This window comes from Pseudophryne corroboree, chromosome 4, assembly GCF_028390025.1.
Source record: "Pseudophryne corroboree isolate aPseCor3 chromosome 4, aPseCor3.hap2, whole genome shotgun sequence".
Taxonomy (NCBI): Eukaryota; Metazoa; Chordata; class Amphibia; order Anura; family Myobatrachidae; genus Pseudophryne; species Pseudophryne corroboree.
Genome location: NC_086447.1, coordinates 511,795,520 through 511,814,663, shown reverse-complemented (window position 1 = coordinate 511,814,663; position 19,144 = coordinate 511,795,520). Strand labels below are relative to the sequence as shown.

General features: G+C 45.6%; 2 protein-coding genes across 2 annotated transcripts in view; one reads left to right on the top strand and one right to left on the bottom strand.

Moving 5' to 3' along the window:
• The window catches only part of ASF1A (anti-silencing function 1A histone chaperone), a 52,444-nt gene extending 50,186 nt beyond the window's left edge, over window positions 1-2,258 (bottom strand). The window contains exon 1 of the mRNA XM_063917225.1: window positions 1,877-2,258. Coding sequence (XP_063773295.1) covers window positions 1,877-1,985 — 109 coding nt within the window. The 5' untranslated portion in view covers window positions 1,986-2,258. The remainder of the gene's footprint in view (window positions 1-1,876) is intronic.
• The window catches only part of MCM9 (minichromosome maintenance 9 homologous recombination repair factor), a 266,670-nt gene that overhangs the window by 203,186 nt on the left and 44,340 nt on the right, over window positions 1-19,144 (top strand). The window contains exon 9 of the mRNA XM_063917226.1: window positions 10,175-10,349. Within this exon, the coding sequence (XP_063773296.1) occupies window positions 10,175-10,349 (175 nt within the window). The remainder of the gene's footprint in view (window positions 1-10,174; window positions 10,350-19,144) is intronic.

Sequence of the window (19,144 nt, the reverse complement as noted above, 5' to 3'; positions counted from 1 at the left end):
AGGACTGCAGGGGAGAGCCAGGGAGCTTCCTTCCAGCGGAACTGTGAGGGAATAATGGCGCCAGTGTGCTGAGGGAGTTGGCTCCGCCCCTTTTTTCGGCTGGCTTTCTCCCGCTATTTTATCGTTTCTGGCAGGGGTTAATATACACCTATATAGCCTCTGGGGCTATATATGGTGTTAGTTTTGCCAGCCAAGGTGTTATTATTGCTGCTCAGGGCGCGCCCCCCCCAGCGCCCTGCACCCATCAGCGACCGCAGTGTGTGGTGTGCATGAGGAGCAATGGCGCACAGCTGCAGTGCTGTGCGCTACCTTGGAGAAGACAGAAGTCTTCAGCCGCCGATTTTCCGGACCACCTTCTTGTTTCTGGCTCTGTAAGAGGGACGGCGGCGCGGCTTCGGGAACGGACGACGAGGTCGGGTCCTGTGTTCGATCCCTCTGGAGCTAATGGTGTCCAGTAGCCTAAGAAGCCCAAGCTACCACCACTTAGGTAGGTTCGCTTCTTCTCCCCTTAGTCCCTCGTTGCAGTGAGCCTGTTGCCAGCAGGTCTCACTGAAAATAAAAAACCTAAACTATACTTTCTGCTAGGAGCTCAGGAGAGCCCCTAGTGTGCATCCAGCTCAGCCGGGCACAGAAATCTAACTGAGGCTTGGAGGAGGGTCATAGGGGGAGGAGCCAGTGCACACCAGATAGTCCTAAATCTTTCTATAGAGTGCCCAGTCTCCTGCGGAGCCCGTCTATTCCCCATGGTCCTTACGGAGTCCCCAGCATCCACTAGGACGTCAGAGAAATTTATAAGCACCCTAATGGTGGAGATTGGGTTATTATATCAAACCTCTTATCTCCTGTGACCTTTAACAAATCTATTTGTGAATGTTTAAAATCAAAATGAGTCTAGTCACTGCTGGAACAACTGGGAAGGGCACCACATTCCACTACTATAGTGCCTGATGTATGTAACTTATGGCATTCTATAGATTGCGAGCAAGGCCTTCCTACCTCTATGTCGGTCTGTTTTTGTCCAGTTTTGTTCTATGACTGTTGTTCTAATTGTAAAGCGCAACAGAATATGCTGCACTATATAAGAAACTGATAATAATAATAATAATTCTTCAAGTGTTTTGTGATTGTTCTAGTTTCTGTAACTCTGCCACTGGCTGTAACTTTGCTGATAAGTAGTGGATGATAAGATGTTATACATGTCATCAGATCTACTCTCAAGATAATTTCTGGGTAACTTATCATGGAAAGGGTTATATGTCGTCACCGGTGCTGAATACATATAAATCTACAGTAGGGCACAGAGTACACAAAGCTACAACTTGCTTGGTCTGCAGACGTAAACGCAGACTTTGGACCCTACAGAACGTATACAGTATGCAGTTTGTATACAGTGAGATACAGATGACAACGTTATCTAGGGTTGAGCAGTTTGTATACAGTGAGATACAAGAATCACAATGACATACGTTTACAAAGCTTACTTATGGCGAAGAATAGAGAAATCCTTTTACACTTTCATTTTTATCTAAACATGTCTGCTTCTATATTAAACAAGATAAATCTGAATATAAAATCAAATGTGTATTGATCCGGCTGTGATGAGTGGGGTCAGGGAGCAGCTCCTCCTGCCGCCCCCTGGCACCCGCCACACACATCGGGCGCCTGCTGCTGGCACCTGAAACTTTCCCTGTGATGTGCAGCAGCAGCATTGGCATTCCCATACACACAGGTTGGAGTGAGGCGCCTGGCGATGACAGCCCTGCATTAGATGTCCCCCAGCCTAGCAGCAGGCCTGTGAGCACTCAGGTTTAACCTCTGGTTTACTAGCCCGCAGCCTTAGCAGACTGTCCACTGTTAAGCCCCGACGGTAACTCACCTTCAGACAGGTCCTCTATGCATTCAAAGGTGATTTCAAACTGGAAAGGGTTGTAGAAAGGAGAAGGGTTATCCAGCACCACTACATTGTTCACCTGAACCTTTGCCATATTTTGGAAACGCACAAACAATGGGGATGGTGCCTGTGAGCAGACAAGATACCGCAGCAGCTATCCCTGCAGCCCCCAGGAGTCCTGAGAAACTTTTCTCCAGCACCCGGCTTTTTATTCATTCCATTGATGCAATGCAACGCGAGTAACTCCACTCTCCTTCATTATTTTAGTTTTTCTTCTTTTTTTTTTAATCCCCCTCTGCTTTCCTATCTCACTACACTACAGCACATTCTGCTCTGTTGCTATAACAGCGTGTGCCTGGATTGGCTGCTCCCAATCACCCTCCCCTAATGCTAAAAGCTACACGGAGGGGAAAGAGAGACTTCTCCTGACTAGTGCAGCTGGAAATGTTTAGCTGCTGCTCCATCTGCTGGCTGACAGCTACACAGTGCCCGGGGAGGATCTGTCACATCACGCTGCAACAGTGTCACAGCTTTACTCTGCGAGCCGTCTCATTACAAGTGTTTTCTGTGTGTCATATGGAAATTGTAGTGTGCTCTGATCGAGCCAGGCAGAATAGCACTTGACCATTTAGTAATCATCCTTTACCAGAGAACTGCCCAAAACCTGAGTGGTTACATGACTTGAATCAAATGTCTCTACACCTGTGCCCCCTGGTCCCTCCAGATACAGCACTATCAGGAACAGGGCCTTTAGTGCTTGGATGGTGGTGGTCATGTGATTGCTAGTAGTAGTCTCCCTTGCACAGCTGTATGTAATATATGTCTGTAATATATTTATACAAAGTAGCATGTATTTGGCACTCCAGAGAAATTACAAAAAGCACCCGGTGACTTTATTATGCAAATGCTTGCTATAGATACCTTCACAGAGAGGCGGCACTCTAAGGATTTTTTCATAATTAACAGGTCTTCACCCAATTATTGCAACGTTTCGTTATTTTATTCCTGCCGTCGTCAGGCATATATGATGTCCTGAATACCGAAACATTGCAATAATTGGGTGAAAACCTGTTAATCATGAAATCATCCTAAGAGTGCCACCTCTCTGTTAAGGGGTGTATATATATATATATATATATATATGTGTGTGTGTATATATATATATATTTCTCTATCGTCCTAAGTGGATGCTGGGGTTCCTGAAAGGACCATGGGGGGATAGCGGCTCCGCAGGAGACAGGGCACAAAAAAGTAAAGCTTTACTAGGTCAGGTGGTGTGCACTGGCTCCTCCCCCTATGACCCTCCTCCAGACTCCAGTTAGATTTTGTGCCCGAACGAGAAGGGTGCAATCTAGGTGGCTCTCCTAAAGAGCTGCTTAGAGAAAGTTTAGTTTAGGTTTTTTTCTTTACAGTGAGTCCTGCTGGCAACAGGATCACTGCAACGTGGGACTTAGGGGGAAAGTAGTAAACTCACCTGCATGCAGAGTGGATTTGCTGCTTGGCTACTGGACACCATTAGCTCCAGAGGGATCGAACACAGGCCCAGCCGTGGAGTCCGGTCCCGGAGCCGCGCCGCCGACCCCCTTGCAGATGCTGAAGCGTGAAGAGGTCCGGAAACCGGCGGCTGAAGACTCCTCAGTCTTCATAAGGTAGCGCACAGCACTGCAGCTGTGCGCCATTTTCCTCTCAGCACACTTCACTGGGCAGTCACTGAGGGTGCAGAGCGCTGGGGGGGGGCGCTCTGAGAGGCAAATATAAACCTTATACAAGGCTAAAAATACCTCACATATAGCCCATAGGGGCTATATGGAGATATTTAACCCCTGCCTGACTGGAAAAATAGCGGGAGAAGAACCCGCCGAAAAAGGGGCGGGGCCTATCTCCTCAGCACACGGCGCCATTTTCTGTCACAGCTCCGCTGGTCAGAACGGCTCCCAGGTCTCTCCCCTGCACTGCACTACAGAAACAGGGTAAAACAGAGAGGGGGGGCACATTAATGGCTATATATATATATATTAAAGCAGCTATAAGGGAGCACTTAATATAAGGATATCCCTTGTATATATAGCGCTTTGTGGTGTGTGCTGGCAGACTCTCCCTCTGTCTCCCCAAAAGGGCTAGTGGGTCCTGTCTTCATTAGAGCATTCCCTGTGAGTTTGCGGTGTGTGTCGGTACGTGGTGTCGACATGTATGAGGACGATATTGGTGTGGAGGCGGAGCAATTGCCAAATATGCAGATGTCACCCCCCAGGGGGTCGACACCAGAATGGATGCCTTTATTTGTGGAATTACGTGATGGTTTATCTTCCCTTAAACAGTCAGTTGAGGACATGAGGCGGCCGGACAATCAATTAATGCCTGTCCAGGCGCCTCAAACACCGTCAGGGGCTGTAAAACGCCCTTTGCCTCAGTCGGTCGACACAGACCCAGACACGGGCACTGATTCCAGTGACGACGGTAGAAATTCAAACGTATTTTCCAGTAGGGCCACACGTTATATGATTTTGGCAATGAAGGAGACGTTACATTTAGCTGATACTACAGATACCGTAAAACAGGGTATTATGTATGGTGTGAAAAAACTACAAACAGTTTTTCCTGAATCAGAAGAATTAAATGACGTGTGTGATGAAGCGTGGGTTGCTCCTGATAAAAAGTTGATAATTTCAAAAAAGTTATTGGCATTATACCCTTTCCCGCCAGAGGTTAGGGCGCGCTGGGAAACACCCCCTAAGGTGGACAAGGCGCTCACACGCTTATCCAAACAAGTGGCGTTACCCTCTCCTGAGACGGCCGCACTTAAGGATCCATCAGATAGAAAGATGGAAGTTATTCAAAAGAATATATACACACATGCAGGTGTTATACTACGACCAGCTATAGCAACTGCCTGGATGTGCAGTGCTGGAGTAGTTTGGTCAGAATCCCTGATTGAAAATATTGATACCCTAGATAGGGACAATGTTTTACTGTCGTTAGAACAAATAAAGGATGCATTTATCTATATGCGTGATGCACAGAGGGATATTTGCACACTGGCATCTCGGGTGAGTGCTATGTCCATTTCAGCCAGAAGAGCCTTATGGACACGACAGTGGACAGGCGATGCGGATTCAAAACGTCACATGGAGGTTTTGCCGTATAAAGGGGAGGAGTTATTTGGAGTTGGTCTATCAGACTTGGTGGCCACGGCTACTGCCGGGAAATCCACTTTTTTACCTCAAGTCACTCCCCAACAGAGAAAGGCACCGACCTTTCAACCACAGCCTTTTCGCTCCTACAAAAATAAGAGAGCAAAGGGCTTGTCGTACCTGCCACGAGGCAGAGGAAGAGGGAAGAGACACCAACAGGCAGCTCCTTCCCAGGAACAGAAGCCCTCCCCGGCTCCTGCAAAAACCTCAGCATGACGCTGGGGCCTCTCAAGCGGACTCGGGGACAGTGGGGGGCCGTCTCAAAAATTACAGCGCGCAGTGGGCTCACTCGCAGGTAGACCCCTGGATCCTGCAGATAATATCTCAGGGGTACAGGTTGGAATTAGAGACGGATCCTCCTCATCGTTTCCTGAAGTCTGCCTTACCAACCGTCTCTTCCGAAAGGGAGAGGGTGTTGGAAGCCATTCACAAGCTGTACGCTCAGCAGGTGATAGTCAAAGTACCCCTATTACAACAAGGAAAGGGGTATTATTCCACTCTATTTGTGGTACCGAAGCCGGATGGCTCGGTAAGGCCTATTCTAAATCTGAAGTCCTTGAACCTCTACATAAAAAAGTTCAAGTTCAAGATGGAGTCACTCAGAGCAGTGATAGCGAACCTGGAAGAAGGGGACTTTATGGTATCCTTGGACATCAAGGATGCGTATCTACACGTTCCGATTTACCCCGCACACCAGGGGTACCTCAGGTTCATTGTTCAAAACTGTCACTATCAGTTTCAGACGCTGCCGTTCGGATTGTCCACGGCGCCTCGGGTCTTTACCAAGGTAATGGCCGAGATGATGATTCTTCTTCGAAGAAAAGGCGTATTAGTTATCCCATACTTGGACGATCTCCTAATAAGGGCAAGGTCCAGAGAACAGCTGGAGACAGCTTTAGCACTATCTCAAGAGGTGCTAAGACAACACGGGTGGATTCTGAATATTCCAAAATCCCATTTAATCCCGACAACTCGTCTGCTGTTCCTAGGAATGATTCTGGACACGGTTCAGAAAAAGGTTTTCCTTCCAGAGGAAAAAGCCAAGGAGTTATCCGATCTGGTCAGGAACCTCCTAAAACCAGGAAAAGTGTCAGTACATCAATGCACAAGAGTCCTGGGAAAAATGGTGGCTTCTTACGAAGCAATTCCATTCGGCAGATTCCATGCACAAATGGTCAGGGTCGCATCTGCAGATGCACCTGCGAATAACCCTGTCACCAAAGACAAGGGTGTCACTTCTGTGGTGGTTGCAGAAGGCTCACCTATTAGAAGGCCGCAGATTCGGCATTCAGGATTGGATCCTGGTGACCACGGACGCCAGCCTGAGAGGCTGGGGAGCAGTCACACAAGGAAGAAACTTCCAGGGAGTATGGACGAGTCTGGAAAAGTCTCTTCACATAAACATTCTGGAACTAAGAGCAATCTACAATGCTCTAAGCCAGGCGGAACTTCTCCTGCAAGGAAAGCCGGTGTTGATTCAGTCGGACAACATCACGGCGGTCGCCCATGTAAACAGGCAGGGCGGCACAAGAAGCAGGAGTGCAATGGCAGAAGCTGCCAAGATTCTTCGCTGGGCGGAGAATCACGTGATAGCACTGTCAGCAGTGTTCATCCCGGGCGTGGACAACTGGGAAGCAGACTTCCTCAGCAGACACGATCTTCATCCGGGAGAGTGGGGTCTACATCCAGAAGTCTTCAACATGTTAATAGACCGTTGGGAAAGACCAATTGTAGACATGATGGCGTCTCGCCTCAACAAGAAACTGGACAAATATTGCGCCAGGTCAAGAGATCCACAGGCAATAGCTGTGGACGCACTGGTAACTCCTTGGGTGTACCAGTCAGTGTATGTGTTTCCTCCTCTGCCGCTCATACCAAAGGTATTGAAGATCATACGGCAAAGAAGAGTAAGAACAATACTAGTGGTTCCGGATTGGCCGAGAAGGACTTGGTATCCGGAACTTCAAGAGATGCTCACGGACGAACCGTGGCCTCTACCTCTGAGAAGGGACCTGCTACAGCAGGGTCCCTGTCTTTTTCAAGACTTACCGCGGCTGCGTTTGACGGCATGGCGGTTGAACGCCAGATCCTAAAAGGGAAAGGCATTCCAGAAGAAGTCATTCCTACCTTGATTAAGGCACGGAAGGAAGTCACCGTGAAACATTATCACCGCATTTGGCGAAAATATGTAGCGTGGTGCGAGGATCGGAGGGTTCCGACGGAGGAATTCCAACTGGGTCGTTTCCTACATTTCCTGCAATCAGGATTATCTATGGGTCTCAAATTGGGATCCATTAAGGTTCAAATTTCGGCCCTGTCAATATTCTTCCAAAAAGAATTGGCCTCTGTCCCTGAGGTCCAGACTTTTGTCAAGGGAGTACTGCATATACAGCCTCCTGTGGTGCCTCCGGTGGCACCGTGGGATCTAAATGTAGTTTTAGATTTCCTCAAATCCCATTGGTTTGAACCATTGAAAAAGGTGGATTTGAAATATCTCACATTGAAAGTGACTATGTTACTAGCCCTGGCCTCTGCCAGGAGAGTATCTGAATTGGCGGCTTTATCTTATAAAAGTCCTTATCTAATCTTCCATTCGGATAGGGCAGAACTGCGGACTCGTCCGCATTTTCTCCCTAAAGTGGTATCAGCATTTCATCTGAACCAACCTATTGTGGTGCCTGCGGCCACTAGCGACTTGGAGGACTCCAAGTTGTTGGACGTTGTCAGAGCCTTAAAAATATACATTGCAAGGACGGCTGGAGTCAGAAAATCTGACTCGCTGTTTATATTGTATGCACCCAACAAGTTGGGCGCACCTGCTTCTAAGCAGTCGATTGCTCGTTGGATTTGTAACACAATTCAACTTGCACATTCTGTGGCAGGCCTGCCACAGCCTAAAACTGTAAAAGCCCACTACACAAGGAAGGTGGGCTCATCTTGGGCGGCTGCCCGAGGGGTCTCGGCATTACAACTCTGCCGAGCAGCTACGTGGTCGGGGGAGAACACGTTTGTAAAATTTTACAAATTTGATACCCTGGCAAAGGAGGACCTGGAGTTCTCTCATTCGGTGCTGCAGAGTCATCCGCACTCTCCCGCCCGTTTGGGAGCTTTGGTATAATCCCCATGGTCCTTTCAGGAACCCCAGCATCCACTTAGGACGATAGAGAAAATAAGAATTTACTTACCGATAATTCTATTTCTCGGAGTCCGTAGTGGATGCTGGGCGCCCATCCCAAGTGCGGATTATCTGCAATACTTGTACATAGTTATTGTTAACTAATTCGGGTTATTGTTAAGGAGCCATCTTTAAGAGGCCCTTTCTGTTGTCATACTGTTAACTGGGTTTAGATCACAAGTTGTACGGTGTGATTGGTGTGGCTGGTATGAGTCTTACCCGGGATTCAAAATGCCTCCCTTATTGTGTATGCTCGTCCGGGCACAGTACCTAACTGGAGTCTGGAGGAGGGTCATAGGGGGAGGAGCCAGTGCACACCACCTGACCTAGTAAAGCTTTACTTTTTTGTGCCCTGTCTCCTGCGGAGCCGCTATCCCCCCATGGTCCTTTCAGGAACCCCAGCATCCACTACGGACTCCGAGAAATAGAATTATCGGTAAGTAAATTCTTATTATATATATTGTGTGTGTGTGTGTGTGTGTGTTTTTGACTGCATAGATACTGACATACTGATGTGTCCATAGCATATAGTTACTGTATATCCAAAAATGCAGATTTGCTTAAACCAACCACCATGAATAGAAATTTATGTGCCCATCATTTTAAGAAACTAGACAGATGTGTTAATTCCCAATTTATTACAAGCCCCTTCTTCAAAATTGGCTATAATCTGCTGTAATTTGGATTCCCAGGCAGACTAATAGTTAATACGTGACCTTGGGTGTCGTTATAAATACTGTACACGGTTTTTCCCATCTTACTTTACCACCACACCCAAAGGATTTTTACTTGTATTGTTACATTCATGATCCTACATGCCTAACTACATCAGGCAGGTTAGTTAAATTGATTTATGAATGATATTCTGTATGATCCTATGCTCTTACTATAAGTGCCCATCCCATTATTTACAGTTCCCTCTTTTACATAGAAGGAAATGCAGCTACATATAACCTTTGCGTCTAAGTGGAATTGAACCTGATAAAGACAATTGCTGTTTTGTAAAGGCAGGGTAATTGTATGTTCAAACATCCCTTGAGTGTGAAACTCAACTAGAAAATGAAGCCAATTCCCACTGTATACTGCTGAATGATGCCATATTTGTATGTGTCCCTTTGTCACTAACCTTATCAGCTTGGTGATATACTGTATTTATTGTTTATTAAAAAAAATGGTTATCTTTGCTTTCAGTATATTAAGATCATTACCAATACAGGTTGAGTATCCCTTATCCAAAATGCTTGGGACCAGAGGTATTTTGGATATCGGATTTTTCCGTATTTTGGAATAATTAGATACCATAAAGAGATATCATGGTGATGGGACCTAAATCTAAGCACAGAATGCATTTACACACAGCCTGAAGGTAATTTTAGCCAATATTTTTTATAACTTTGTGCATTAAACAAAGTGTGTGTACATTCACACAATTCATTTATGTTTCATATACACCTTATACACACAGCCTGAAGGTCATTTAATACAATATTATTAATAACTTTGTGTATTAAACAAAGTTTGTGTACATTGAGCCATCAAAAAACAAAGGTTTTACTATCTCACTCAAAAAAGTCAGTATTTCGGAATATTCCGTATTTCGGAATATTTGGATATGATATACTCAACCTGTATTGAGAAACATCTTTACTACTCCCATGTAGAAGCTGAGACTGAAAAATAAATGAAGTTTGTTTAAATAGTGTATAAGTGTACCTTTATTATACATGTAATCTGATTTAGGTGCATAACCAAGGCAGGCATTAAAAAAAAATGACTGAAACATCAAGGCAAACAGGAACTCTTTCTACTGATTGTGAACTATAATGTAAAAACATCTCATAAGAAGTCAGTTTGCCTCATGTCTAGTGTGTATATTCCATATTGTTGTTATATTATGTGTGAAATGTCACTGTCTAGGTCTGACTGTAACTGCGGTTAAGGACTCGGGTGAGTGGAATCTGGAGGCCGGGGCTCTAGTCCTGTCAGATGGAGGTTTGTGCTGCATTGATGAATTCAACAGTATCAAGGAACATGACAGAACCAGCATCCATGAGGCAATGGAACAGCAGACGATCAGTGTGGCCAAAGCTGGGTAAAATTAATAAGTTATATAATAATGCAAAAGGTATTGATGGGTACAATTACGATTATACAAAATATGTAATTTTGGACATAAGTAATGCCTTAATACTTTCATTCTAAGTAGATTTTAGCTTGGTGGTTTATGATCACGATGGTCACATTTTAATAGGTCAACAAAAAGAGCACCCTACAGTATCCCACAACCATAGGCCTTACTTGCCAGACATGCCGTACTGTGTCCTTTAGCATGACATATTACAACAATACTTCTCATGGCAAAAGATAACTTATTTATCTCATTAGTGACCAGTGATTTATTTTACACATTATTGGGATTATACCTAATGGCCTGACGTGTTATTTGTGTATGACTTATATACCATGGCACCCCTAAGGTGTTTGCTCTGATATTTTATGATTGTCACTTATGCTGTCGTTTTGCCTTTTTGTGGGCAGAGTTTGTGTTTTTAAAGAGAGGTGCCAACCATTTCTGTGGGTTTGTTTTTGTTTATTATGTATCCATGGAAGTGTTTATTGCTAGTGAGGACAATGGCTGGTGAGGCCCTGGCTAGTATCAGAGACCGATTTACACACCCACGTATAAATGATTTGATGGTGAGATTTGACCACAAAAATTAGTAGAACAGCACAAAGATAATATGAATAATACAAAGATGACACTCATAAGTTATAAATATCTTCCCTGTATTACTATAATCATATCCACACTCAAAACTCTATAGTGTACTAAATGATGATGTGTGATAAGGTGAGGCAGGGGAGACATTTTAGTAGAATTTTTTTTTTAAAGCTGCTGCATTTTTCTTGGCACAGTGGGCAGCACCAGTTTTAGTTGGGCAGCAATTACATATAGAGGGCACCTATAGGTGGGCAGCAATATTATATAGGAAGCATCATTAGGTGGGCGGCAGGATATAACAATGGTATATTTATCTCCTCCTGAAGCCTGTCTGTCTACGGTGAGATCGCAGACTATTCAGATTAGGGGCGAGATATACTAAGCCTTAAAAAGTGATAAGTTTCACAGTGATAACATACAAGCCAATCAGCTCCTAACTGCCATGTTACAGGCTGAGTTTGGACAATGACAGTTAGGAGCTGATTGGCTAGTACTTTATTACTGTGAAATTTATCACTTTTCAAGACTTAGTACATCTGGCCCTAGGTGAGTATATCGCTGGCTGTCTACACCCATTATATGCCTCATAGTGCCAGTGCCACTACCCACCAATTATATATACATACATACATACCCAGTTTCTTAAAATAATTTATTATATATGGGCACTATATATTGATAAGTATAGAAAAACTTTGATTTCTAACAAACGTTTAAACACTAAATACTTCTCAAAAATAGAGTAGAGACAGTACACACAACATGTCAAATGTTCATGTTCTCAAATTTGGGGATGTTCAATTTTTTGAAAAGTTGTTTATTTCATGGAGTCTTCTTGCCAGAGCACTGTCCCCACTCCATTGAAATAGGTTGGTTAATTCTCCCTGACCTGCTTAGAGCGTACCGAGGCCACTTGAGTAGCCCTGCTCCAGCTACAGAAGTCTACCGATAAATGTCCTCAATGTGGTCTGTGGCATCTGGCACTGCTGTAGTTGCTGGCCTTTGATGGGCAATCTTCCGCCTCAGGAAATTATGTAGGGCACAGCACAGCATGCAAAGACAACCCACTCTATCTTCTCCACACGTAGTTTGATGGCTGTATGGAATATGCTGAAGTGATTGCTGAGGATGGCAAATGCATTCTTAACAATACGACATGCACTAGAAATCAGATAGTTGAAGAAACGCTTCTCCGCGGTTAGCACCCTTTTGTGCATGTGACTTCATGATGTGCTCGTGCAGTGCAAAGGTCTCATCAGCAATGAACACAAAATTAAGTCCATACTTGTATTCCTCAGCAATAGGTAAAATTAGCCTTTTAGAGATGAGCCTCTGGTAAAACAGTCTCCCTGAATGACCCACCATCCAGGGCTCTGCCATTCATAACTCATAGTGTTGACGATGGCAATCATGACAATACTGAAGAAACCCTTGTAGTTGTAGTACAATGATCTGGTATTTGCAGGTGGAGTTATCCTCACGTGTTTCCCACCGATGGCTCCCCCACAGTTAGGGAAATTCCAACGCGACTCAGCTTTTCCAGGCCTCCACAGATTTAGGGAAGTAGAAAGAAGAAAAAAAAAGGTTAATACTTGGATTTAAACCTGAACTTCATTTTATTACAGACACCAGATCTGGACATAGATGCAGCCACCATTAAAAAAAAAAAAAAAATTGTTTGCTAGCCCTTGGCTTGGTTTACACTTTTGGGTATTGTTTAATAGAAAAAATTCCTTGCACAAGGAAATAAATTGTAGTGCTTTTAATTGCACATTGGTCATCATCATATAGCGGGACATAGTGGTGGGCAGCAGCATAAACCATCATAAGGAGCGCAGCAAATAACACTTTGGGGGCATAGAGTGGTGGGCAAAGCATAAACCATAAGGGGTGCAGCAAATAAGACTTGGGAGCATGGAATGGTGGCCAGCAGCAAATAACACTTGGAGGGCATAGAGTGGTGGCCAGCAGTAGGGTATGGGTCATAAGGTCGACCACTATTGGTTGACATGCATTAGGTCGACATGGTCAAAAGGTCGACATGAACAAGGTCGACATTGAAAAAGGTTGACATGAGGTTTTTTTTTTACTTTTTTGGGTGTCGTTTTCTTCGTAAAGTAACGGGGAACCCCAAATAGTGCACCGTGTTCCCTAATGACCGTAAGCCCAGCAGCATATAGCATTGTGGGACATGAAAAATATTCTTACCTGGAAATACTGCTGCTTGAGGACGGTGACTATAGCTTTCCAGAGCTCCAGTATGATGAGGCTCAAAGCCTGAAGTGAGATCAGGGAGCCAAACTGGAGGTCTTGCAGGTATCTGCCAGTCGCCAGGAAGCGTAGAGTAGCAATCAGCCTCTCCTCAGCAGGTATGACCCTCCGCAGCTTCGTATACTGCCATCGGATGTGAGGCGTCACCAGACTCAGCAACTCATGGAAGGTGGTGTCATCCATAAGCAGGAAGTTACGGTAGTCAGGATTGTTCTACCGGATCTCCATAAGCAGTGGCTTGTGTGAGAGACAATCCCTCAGCATCAGCCACTCCTTTGTTCGGCATGAGCGAAGCGTTCTCCTGTTCCAGGTCCTCTCCCTATCAGTTAGCACCACAGCCTTAGCATATAATACCATAACTTGATAGTGAAATGGATCCATCACTAGAGAAAGAAGTAGACATTTTGTTCAGGCAAGCCAAAAACAAAGCAGAACAAAATAGCAATGTAACAGCGTTCAGCAGGTATAACCTCACTAAACTAGCCACAGAGCATAAATGCAATGAGGCAGTATGGCCGCTGCTCTTTATCCCCTCCTCAAGTCCTGCCCACCATCCCTGAAATTCCTTCCCAGTATTTAAATTAGCTGCCTTGCCTAGTGTCAGACGATTCTTGTATGTCATTGGTCATGTGTAAAAACGGTCAGTCATTTATCTAGCACAGTATTTGAAATGACAGAAGCTGATTGGTGCTTTGGACAACTTCTCCACTTTACCTCTCTCTAAGGCTTGATACCTCTTCCCCTGAATGTCACATGCTAGTACTCAGCAAGATATTAAGGTAGGAAAACCTAGCTTGGCTTTGCTTGTGTCCCATAAAGGTGCGAACTGCCATAATAATAAGAACTGTACAGAGCCAACATTGGTTAACTGAATCTGCACCATACCATAAGGTTATATGTTAAGTCAAAGTACACACAATTCAGACCTGATCACTCGCTAGGGTTTTTTGCACTGCTGCGAGCAGATAGTCCCCGCCCATAGGGGAGTGTATTTTTCTTTGCAAGTGTGCGATCGCATGTGCAGCCGGGCGGTACAAAAAATATTTGTGCTGTTTCTGAGTTGCCCAGAACTTACCCAGCCCTTGCGATCACTTCAGTCTGTCCGGTCCCAGAATTGACGTCCGACACCCGCCCTGCAAATGCTTGGACATGCCTGCGTTTTTCCAACCACTCCCTGAAAACAGTCAGTTGCCACCCACAAACACCTTATTCCTGTCAATCTCCTTGCGATCGGCTGTGCGAATGGATTCTTCGTAAAACCCATCACACAGCAATGATCCGCTTTGTACCTGTGCGCCGCGCCTGCTTATTGCGGTTCATACGCATGCGCAGTTCTGACCTGATTGCAGCGCAGCGAAAAAACCTAGCGTGCGATCAGGTCTGAATGACCCCCAATGTCAAGAATTGTGTCCCTGTAACAAAGGGAAATAACATTTGGGAGTACAGTGCCTTTCTAAAGTATTCACCCCCTTTGCATTTTTCATGTTTTGTTGCCTCACAATCTTGAATTAAAATGGATTGTTTGAAGGTTTGCATCATTTCATTCACAGAATATGCCTACAACTTTGAAGATGTTTTTTTTTTTTTATTGTGGAAGCAAACAACAATTAAAAAAAACTTCAGCTTGGATAACTATTCACCCCCCTGAAGTCAGTACTTTGTAGAGCCACCTTTTGTGGCAATTACAGCTGCAAGTTGCTTTGGATAAGTCTCTATGAGCTTGGCACATCTTGCCACTGGGATTTTTGCCCATTCCTCAAGGCAAAACTGCTCCAGCTCCTTCAAGTTGGATGGTTTCCGCTTTTGAACAGCAATCTTCAAGTCTGACCACAGATTCTCAATTGGATTGAGATCTGGGCTTTAGCACCATCCATCTTTCCCTTGACTCGAAACTGTTTACCAGTCCCTGCTGCTGAAAAACATCCCCACAGCATGATGCTGCCACCACCATGTTTCACTGTGGGGATGGTGTTCCTGGGGTGACGGGATGTGTTGGATTTGCGCCAGACATAGCGTTTTCCTTGGTGGCCGAAAAGTTAAATTTTGTCTCATCTGACCAGAGCACCTTCCTCCATATATTTGGGGAGTCGTCCACATGCCTTTTGGCAAACTTAAAATGTGCCTTCTTATTTTTAGCACTAAGTAATGGCTTTTTTCTGTCCACTCTTCCATAAAGCCCAGCTCTATGTAGTGTACAGCTAGTTGTGGTCACATGCGCAGATACACCAGTCTTTGCTGTGGAACTCTGCAGCTCCTTCAGGGTTACCTTTGGTCTCTGTGCTGCCTCTCTGATTAATGCCCTTCTTGCCCGGTCTGTGAGTTTTGGTGGCGTCCCTCTCTTGGCAGGTTTGTTGTGGTACCATGTTCTTTCCATTTGAAGATGATGGATTTCATGGTGCTCCGGGGAATCACCAAAGATTTGAATATTTTTTTATAACCCAACTTCTCAACAACTTTGTCCCGACTTGTTTGGAAAGCGCCTTTGGTATTCATGGTGTGATGCTGTGCTGAGTTCCCCTGCTGATGCCGTCTGCTACGCCTGTCAAACTCTATGACAGGCAGTGGCGCCGGCATCATGAAGCCTCCTCTCCCCCTCCCCTGTCACAGACTCACAGTGCAGTGTGTTATGCAGATCTAAAAGGGGTGGAGCTACACAGTAATAAGGGGCGGAGCTACACGCGACCATGCTGCAGCCTGCAACACAGTAGGACGAGTTGCCAGACTTTTTTATGTAAGTGGCTGGAAAGAGTGAGTGAAAGTGTGTGTAAGTGTATATGTATACAGTATCTATGTGTGTGTATATATGTATACAGTATCTGTGTATATGTATGTGCGTGTGTGACTGTGCAGCATAATGTGCGTAAGCGTAACTGCTACAGGGGGCGTTGCGTCTTGTATAAGCGTCACTAGTACAGGGGACGTTACGTGTGCATGAGTCACTGGTACAGGGGGCGTTACGTGTGCATGAGTCACTGGTACAGGGGACGTTATGTGTGCATGAGTCACTGGTACAGGGGACGTTATGTGTGCATGAGTGACTGGTACAGGGGGCGTTACGTGTGCATGAGTCACTGGTACAGGGGACGTTATGTGTGCATGAGTCACTGGTACAGGGGGCGTTACGTGTGCATGAGTCACTGGTACAGGGGACGTTATGTGTGCATGAGTCACTGGTACAGGGGACGTTATGTGTGCATGAGTCACTGGTACAGGGGACGTTATGTGTGCATGAGTCACTGGTACAGGGGGCGTTACGTGTGCATGAGTCACTGGTACAGGGGACGTTATGTGTGCATGAGTGACTGGTACAGGGGACGTTATGTGTGCATGAGTGACTGGTACAGGGGGCGTTACGTGTGCATGAGTCACTGGTACAGGGGACGTTATGTGTGCATGAGTCACTGGTACAGGGGGCGTTACGTGTGCATGAGTCACTGGTACAGGGGACGTTATGTGTGCATGAGTCACTGGTACAGGGGACGTTATGTGTGCATGAGTCACTGGTACAGGGGACGTTATGTGTGCATGAGTCACTGGTACAGGGGGCGTTACGTGTGCATGAGTCACTGGTACAGGGGACGTTATGTGTGCATGAGTGACTGGTACAGGGGGCGTTACATGTGCATGAGTCACTGGTACAGGGGGCGTTACGTGTGTAAGCGTCACTGGTACATGGGGCATTACGTAAGCGTCACTGGTACAGGTGGCATTGTGTTTTAGTGTCACTGGTACAGGCGGCGTTATGTGTGTAAGCGTCACTGGTACAGGAGGCGTTATGTGTGCAAGCGCCACTACTACAGGGTGCGTTACGTGTGCAAGCGTCACTGCTGCAGGGTGAGTTACGTGTGCAAGCGTCACTGCTGCAGGGTGAGTTACGTGTGCAAGCGCCACTACTACAGGGTGCGTTACGTGTGCAAGCGTCACTGCTGCAGGGTGAGTTACGTGTGCAAGCGTCACTGCTGCAGGGTGCGTTATGTGTGCAAGCGTCACTGCTGCAGGGGGCGTTACGTGTGTAAGAGTCACTGCTGCAGGGGGCGTTACGTGTGTAAGAGTCACTGCTGCAGGGGGCGTTACGTGTGTAAGCGTCACTGCGTCTTGTATAAGTGCCACTACTACAGGGTGCATTGTGTATAAGCGGCACTACTACAGGGAGCATTATGTGTATAAGCATTATATGCGCTGTCCCTTTGTAAAGTATGGGAGGGTGAAAATGTATAGATTACAGGGGGGCGCCGAACACCCTAGCACCTGTCCTGAATATAACCCACCCCAATCTAACTCTCTCTGCAAATGCTACACCTGCAGTGCACATGGTTTTGCCCATTAGCTAACAAATTTGCTGCTGCGATCAGATCTGAATTACCCCCTATATTAAGTAGATGGTAATCTGCACCTGTTACCTGTGATGGATCTCAAGTTATGTGAAAAGCTGCGCACATAAATATGGGTGAAATGATAATTTATTATTTAAATATCGTCATGAAGTAATTTTTAAAGGTAAATAACATGCAAAGTGTTAGTGTCAATAACTGATGTGTTACAATTAATAGGCAAATGCCATTAGGTACAAATAAACAAAAATACAACTGAATGCAAATATTCAGAAATGCAAGAAAATGTATGCTTGCAGTCTATATTGTGGCTCTCACAAAGTCCCTTAGAAGGCATGACCCACAGCTCTAGACTAGAAATATCCTTAATCTCCAAGTTCACTAATTGTATATTGGGGGTCATTCAGACCTGATCGCTCGCTAGCTATTTTTTGCAGCACTGCGATCAGATAGTCGCCGCCTATAGGGGGTAATTCTGAGCTGATCGCATCAGCAAGTTTGTTAGCAATTGGGCAGAACTATGTGCAGATATAACATGTGCAGAGAGAGTTAGATTTGGGTGGGTTATTTTGTTTCTGTGCAGGGTAAATACTGGCTGCTTTATTTTTACACTGCAAATTAGATTGCAGATTGAACACACCACACCCAAATCTAACTCTCTCTGCACATGTTATATCTGCCTCCCCTGCAGTGCACATGGTTTTGCCCAACTGTTAACAAAGTTGCTGCTGCGATCAACTCAGAATTAGGCCTATAGGGGAGTGTATTTTTGCTTTGCAAGTGTGCGATCGCATGTGCAGCCGAGTACTACTAAAAAGTTTTGTGCAGTTTCTGAGTAGCTCAGAACTTACTCAGCCGCTGCAATCACTTCAGCCTGTTTTGGCCTGCAATTCACGTCAGACACCTGCCCTGCAAACGCTTGGACACTGCTGCGTTTTTCCAACCACTCCCAGAAAACTGTCAGTTGACACCCAGAAACGCCTTCTTCCTGTCAATCTTCTTGTGAACGGCTGGGCAAATGGATTCTTCGTACAATCCATCGCCCAGCAACGATCCACTTTGTACCCACACAACGCGCCTGTGCATTGCGGTGCATACGCATGCGCAGTTCTGACCTGATCGCAACGCAGCGAAAAATCCTAGCGTGCGATCAGGTCTGAATGACCCCCATTGACCCTCATGATATAGCCTACTTTGCTCTCTTCTGGTAGTCCTGAGAGTACAAGGGGCTGGGGTTTGTACTATAGGGGTAGACTTTATGGTGCTCTGGACTCACTGCTGTCCTCCTGGGATAAGCTGACTGGACTCACTGCTGTCCTCCTGGGATAAGCTGACCGTAGTGTGCCGTGGTAGCGGCGTCCTCCACTGTCTGAACCGGCTTAGATGTATTTTATAGTCTCAGGAAGTGGTGCAAACAGTTTAAGGTCCTACAAGAATCTGTCGCTATTCTGCATTTCCAGGTATGATGCGGCTGTTGGTCATGTGATTGTGGATCCATACAGTGTTTTTTTCCAGGTCAGGTTGTTGTGAGTAGAGTTAAAGGTGGCTTATATCGGAATGTTT